The sequence below is a fragment of the Rhea americana genome, unplaced genomic scaffold, assembly GCF_003343005.1.
Source record: "Rhea americana isolate MKP2758 unplaced genomic scaffold, rheAme1 scaffold_123, whole genome shotgun sequence".
Taxonomy (NCBI): domain Eukaryota; kingdom Metazoa; phylum Chordata; class Aves; order Rheiformes; family Rheidae; genus Rhea; species Rhea americana.
The window spans coordinates 1,555,554-1,561,553 of NW_028185295.1; the positions used below are offsets into that span (position 1 = coordinate 1,555,554).

Below are 6,000 nucleotides of genomic sequence, written 5' to 3' on the forward strand. Positions count from 1 at the left end.
ATTTAAATAAACTTTTTTCTGTGTACAGCACATTCAAAGTAATTTTGTTTCACTGCTAAAACAATTGAATGCTGGTTTAGTACATTTTAACTTTAAATTTTCATGCAACTAGACTATGACATGAATCATTACAAAAATAGTAATCATTGTCTTGTAAAAGAAATGCATCACAATTGGGTTAAAAGTACAAAAATTAAGACTTCATTTAGATCAGTATATGCTCTGATATATGATTACTTGAATAAATGTGCACATGTAGAGTGTRTCATCTTCCTCATCAACAGAACAAAACTGAATTGTATTTTCTAAGGCTACTAACCCTCTGTTCTAAAAAATAGTAAGCATAAATACAAAATTATTGAAACAAATGATTTAGAATAAATTTTCCAGTTAACCAGTTTAAATCAAAATTAAAATTGGTCATTTCATTCATACAGTCATGTGTCTTGAACTGAAATTAGAGGAAGACTGATATCCTATCTCYGATTTAAAGATACAGATTGGGTGTATTGTAGTTCAGGGGGATGGTGAAGTGCCCTGTGTTTGAACATCAAAGTTATTAATGTACATATTGGCAGAAATTAGTCATACATATAGTAGGTACACCTGCTTTCATTCAAAACATTTTTGTTCATAGCTGACCCAATGACATACTGCATGTGCATTCAAGACTACCCAGGTTTTTTTAAGTTATTAATAGTTTGAAGTACTTGATCACAGAGTTTTGATGGTTTCTTTGGCAAGAGTTGTGCTGGTCTAGTGCAGCAGTTACTGTCATGAGAGCTGATGTGACTTGCATTAATYTACATCTTCACAGGACCCATTCATTCTCCCTTAGTAGTTTAGATCTCAAAGTATTTCCAGATAATCCAAGGAGGATAAAAATACCTGATAAGCCCCGGAAGTACCTTTCTAAGGATTGCTGGGKCATTTGATGTTCACATGATGTCCAACTCTAAAAAGGAATTAAGRCAGATGTCTGAAGCCTCTTCTGACTGATCCATTTACATGAAATTTCCCCTTTTTGAGGCTTCTGCAGCACTTGAGACTAATGTATCAGCTTCCCATTAGCTAGTTGAAAACCATATGCACCAGTGAACTGGTTCTGTTGTGATAATGTAATCAATGTGTACGTTGTAAGCTTCAATGTGTAAGCTTAGATATGTTATAGCAGCAGTGTTTTCTGCATTTTGGAGGACGTCACAAGAACCACAGACTGGCTGCAAAACTGAGACACAAGACACAAAACATCATAGTCAAATTTCCTGTTTCTTGTCTCACTCCAAAAAGAATTATAGGATAAATATTGATCTGCAGATTCATTATACTAGAATATTTTGATGCTGAGCCAATGGAAGGTAAACTAATTTTTTATGAAAACCTTTTTTAAAAGAGAAGTCCAGTGTACTATGTTGAGCTCCTCTCACATTTTTCTGTGATTGGAAGTAATATCCTTCTTGGATAGTGCTGAGGCTGGATGTTAAAACCCTCRACTTGGCATAGACCATTATGAACCTCAGCAGGTTTTTGGCTTTCTCTGTCATAAAGATCACCTTCTGCCAAAAAGAACTACAGTGATATGAATCTGTCCTCACACTTTATCATTATTCTTTGGAAGACCTGTCACTTGAAAATCCCTTCTTAAAAAGCATAGCATCATCAGGAGACATATTTGGGCCTCATTTTATGAGAATATAATATTAGTTGCTCACGACTCACTCAATGTCACTTTTCAGTAAGCATAATTGATTTGAGATAAGACCTAATATGGAATCTAGATACGGACTATTTATTCTGTGGAGTGTTTTTCTCGGCACAAAAGATCCTGCTTTCACCAGATCCAGACAAAGTGCATAAAATGACTGCTTGTACAGAGGTTGCTATTTTTGTCAGAGTGCTCTGCCAATTTTAATGTTAAAGAAGTTGTTCTTCCTCTAGTTTATTTTTCAGACAGTTCACTTGAGCAGCGCCAAAAAGAGGGTTACAGATAGCATGAATAAATGAACGCTGTTAAAATGCATATGGTCTCGAAAAGACACAAGGACCCATCCTTTGCCAAAGATGTATTAAATTATTACTCTCAGTGGACTGTACAGCAGAAAGGGCAAATATCTTAGGGCAAGAAAGCCATAAATGCTAGTCTCGAGCTGTCCATATTAGATGAAGGCTTTTCTTTCTGTTAGTATTTTGAAACTCTGCCCATCTTAACTGTTCATGGTGCAAGTAACCGGCAGGAAGACTCCTTGGCACCAGTCCTCAGAACAAACAGAGCATCTAACCTCGTTGGACTCTGATTTTATTTGTGACCTCTGGGTGTTAAATAATAATGAGAATTAGTAAACAATAATAAGCAGAAATATTTTACTGGCCGTAAACAGCTGCCTTATCTGTGCAATTGATATAATGGGAAAAGTTTTTTTTTTCCCACTCATGCCTGAAAAATGTTTGATTAAAAACAGTTCATTTACTAGAAAACACCAATTGCAATAGCTTTCAGGGCCCACGAGTGCCTGTTGCACTCAGACGTGAGGGGCTCGCTCCCCTGTCATWGCCCCTTCCAAGCATGCATTCCCTTTCCGCTTGGGAATTACCACTCCGTTGACCASCCAGCCCCTCGCTCTTCCCCATGCTAGCAGAGCCCAGAGGACCAAATGTAGTGCCTTGCTCATGGTATTGTGACCTCCACAGTCCATATTYGACCTCACAGAAAATCAGCTTTCTAGCTCGGCTGATAAGCAAAAATACCGACAATAATAGAGGATGCTCAAGGCCTCACAGGAAGTGGGGAACTGATCCTCYGCTGCTGGTGCTGGGCCTTCAGTAGTTTTCCTTTCTTACAGAYGAATGCTTTAAATTTATGTTTTGGGGGCTGCAGGTGGAGTGGAAGATGTAATGGGTGTACAAAGTGAAAGGATAAAAATTGGTTACACAAAAGAGTTCTCACTTGCCCAGAGGGCTGTACTGTCATGTGTACTGCAAGTCAGGGTAGGCTATATGCTGAGACCCTGTCCTGGAAAATATACAGCTACATTGTTCTCATCTAAGTAGGCAGAGCTGAAYTGTGGTGGTTTTACAACACATTGTCAGCTGCTTTATTTGCTAACACTCCTTGGTGTTTGTTACCTTGATGGAGCCGATCATCTTTTTATCGCAGCCAAAAACTCTTGTTTCTTCAATTGGCCTACTCATGAAGGAGAAGGGCAGGGGAGTTAACCCTCTAAGAACTAAAGGTGAACACAAATTATCAAAAAAGGAAAGCTTTTATCTCCCACAGATATTTTTTCTCCAAAAACTTCAGGGAAAAAGGGAATTCAAGAGTCACACTAATAGATAATAGAAAGATCATAATTACACAGCATCTTTGTGGCCACAGTTGAATAGAATCGTACTTCAAAGTTCAGTCTTCTATAGTGATTCATGATCATGTTTCCTTCATGCAGAATCACATTATCAATAACAGATTATGTGAGAAGTCTAGTTGAAATAAAGGAGGCCTCTTACAGACTGTGTCTGTCCAGGTGGGTAACTGCATCATGACTGTTAGTACAGAAACATCAAGCTTTCCTTTCCCTTACATTTTACTATACTTTCAATTTATTTACATTTTCATGTAATACCTTATAAATACGGRCCAGTCAACCTATTAATTTCAAGCTCCAGGGTAGTCTCTATAATCAGATAATGAGGACAGAGTTGTTAATGGAAACTGCATGATTTCTCATTTGTTGTGTGCCTCTTGCTGTGTCTCTTAGTTTCCAACTCTACTCTTTTTACAATTTCAGCACTGAATTACATCCAATATGTAATATATCTCAGGCCAAGCAAGACCTTGATGAACAGCATGGTGATAAGATGCACAGACGATCTGCGGCTGAAGATTATATTTCCTACTATGGCATAGGTTTTGACCCAGCAGAGAATGAATTTGACTATGGTTTATGCAATGAAATAGTTAATGTAGTTTGTTCACCTAAACCTGATGCTTTCAATCCATGTGAAGACATCATGGGATACAATATTCTCAGAGTCCTGATATGGTTTATCAGCATCTTAGCTATCACTGGGAACATTGTTGTCCTTGTTATTTTAATCAGCAGTCAATACAAACTCACTGTACCTCGGTTTCTAATGTGCAATCTTGCATTTGCAGACCTCTGCATAGGTATCTATCTCTTGCTGATTGCATCTGTAGATATTCAGACCAAAAGCCAGTATTATAACTATGCCATAGACTGGCAAACTGGGGCAGGATGCAATGCTGCAGGATTTTTTACAGTGTTTGCAAGTGAACTCTCCGTCTACACACTGACTGCAATAACTCTGGAAAGATGGCATACCATCACCTACGCCATGCAGTTGGACCGCAAGGTTCGATTTCGTCACGCTGTGGTTATAATGATTTTTGGCTGGATGTTTGCCTTCACGGTTGCGCTTCTCCCCATCTTTGGAGTCAGCAGCTATATGAAGGTCAGCATCTGTTTGCCCATGGATATAGAAACCCCATTTTCTCAGGCTTATGTTATATTTCTTTTAGTGCTGAATGTRCTCGCATTTGTGATCATATGTGCCTGCTATATCTGCATCTATTTTACTGTGAGAAACCCTAATGTCATCTCTTCAAACAGTGACACCAAGATTGCCAAACGCATGGCCATACTGATCTTCACAGACTTTCTCTGCATGGCACCAATATCTTTTTTTGCRATATCTGCCTCACTAAAGGTTCCTCTCATCACAGTGTCCAAATCCAAGATTCTTCTGGTTTTGTTTTACCCCATCAATTCATGTGCCAACCCTTTCCTCTATGCCATTTTCACAAAGACTTTCCGAAGGGATTTCTTCATTTTGTTGAGCAAGTTTGGTTGCTGCGAAATGCAAGCCCAGATTTATAGAACAGAGACCTCCTCATCTGCTCATAATTTCCACACAAGAAATGGCCATTACACTCCTGCATCAAAAAACAGTGAAGGTACTATTTATTCACTGGTTCCTCTGAATCATTTGAACTGAAATATTTTCATGAATTTGTGTCTGAGGCAATGTGATAATCACATTCAACTGTGAATTTGAATAATGTCTTCAGCATAGTATGTAAAATTATTTTTTATGGGGAAATGTTTTTATTTCCATTTTGTGGGGTTTTTTGTTCAATGAACAGCTATCAGAAATAACACAAAATCATCATCTGTTCTTGAAGGATGAAAAAGTAAAACTTTAGTATGCGCCAAAATGTCGCTGCAGAATTGTCTCAAGAAATAAATGAGTTGTATAAACTGGTAGCTCCCACTATACTTCATTGTAGGAAGATGTTAGCTGCTTACTGAGAATTAAGTACTGGCTATATACGGGTGAAAGAAAAAGTATGTAGAATTAATTTTTTTTGTCTGTGAAGCATGCTGTAACAATGACAAAGTAATTAGCTTTTTTTTAATTAATTGGATCTCCTGGGGTTACAGGAGGCAGAATGCCAATTTACACTCTTCCTTCAGCACAGGCTTACTGGGAATGAGACTATTGTGTTGTTCCCATTTCTKTTTGCCACAGCAGATAACTAGGAGGCATCTCCAGGTAGACTGGTGTTAGCAGTTCAACGCCGTATGGACCTGCCTTACTCCGCACAGAAGTGTCACTTTGGGTAGGATTTGTGTGGATCTAGACTGTTAGGGTCACAGAACTGGATTACAGTTGAGTTTGGATCAAGGAGTTTGGGCTTTTGTTTTCAAGGTGAGAAAGAGCAAGAAYAAGAGCAGGAGAAGCCCTTTGTAACAAGAAGGATGTTTTCTCAAGTTGGGCTCACAAGGTTGGGTTGGAATGGCTTTTGTGAGGTTGATCCTTTGGGTATGCCAGCGCAGGCCAATGTGCTGCTTTAAAGTGACTCCTCAGGCATGTTTCCCGTAGAGCAGTATTGGTGCTATGTACTCTTTGGGCTACGCAAGGGCTTTCTGATCCAGACACAGCTTTTGAAAACCTGAGCCAAAGGTTTTGTGAAATCTAAAAGTT

General features: G+C 38.6%; 1 protein-coding gene across 1 annotated transcript in view; it reads left to right on the top strand.

Annotated features, from left to right (window-relative positions):
* The window catches only part of FSHR (follicle stimulating hormone receptor), a 91,543-nt gene extending 85,549 nt beyond the window's left edge, over positions 1-5,994 (top strand). Inside the window, exon 10 of the mRNA XM_085325792.1 lies at positions 3,783-5,994. Within this exon, the coding sequence (XP_085181918.1) occupies positions 3,783-5,010 (1,228 nt within the window). The 3' untranslated portion in view covers positions 5,011-5,994. The remainder of the gene's footprint in view (positions 1-3,782) is intronic.
* The last annotated feature ends 6 nt before the right edge of the window (positions 5,995-6,000 follow it).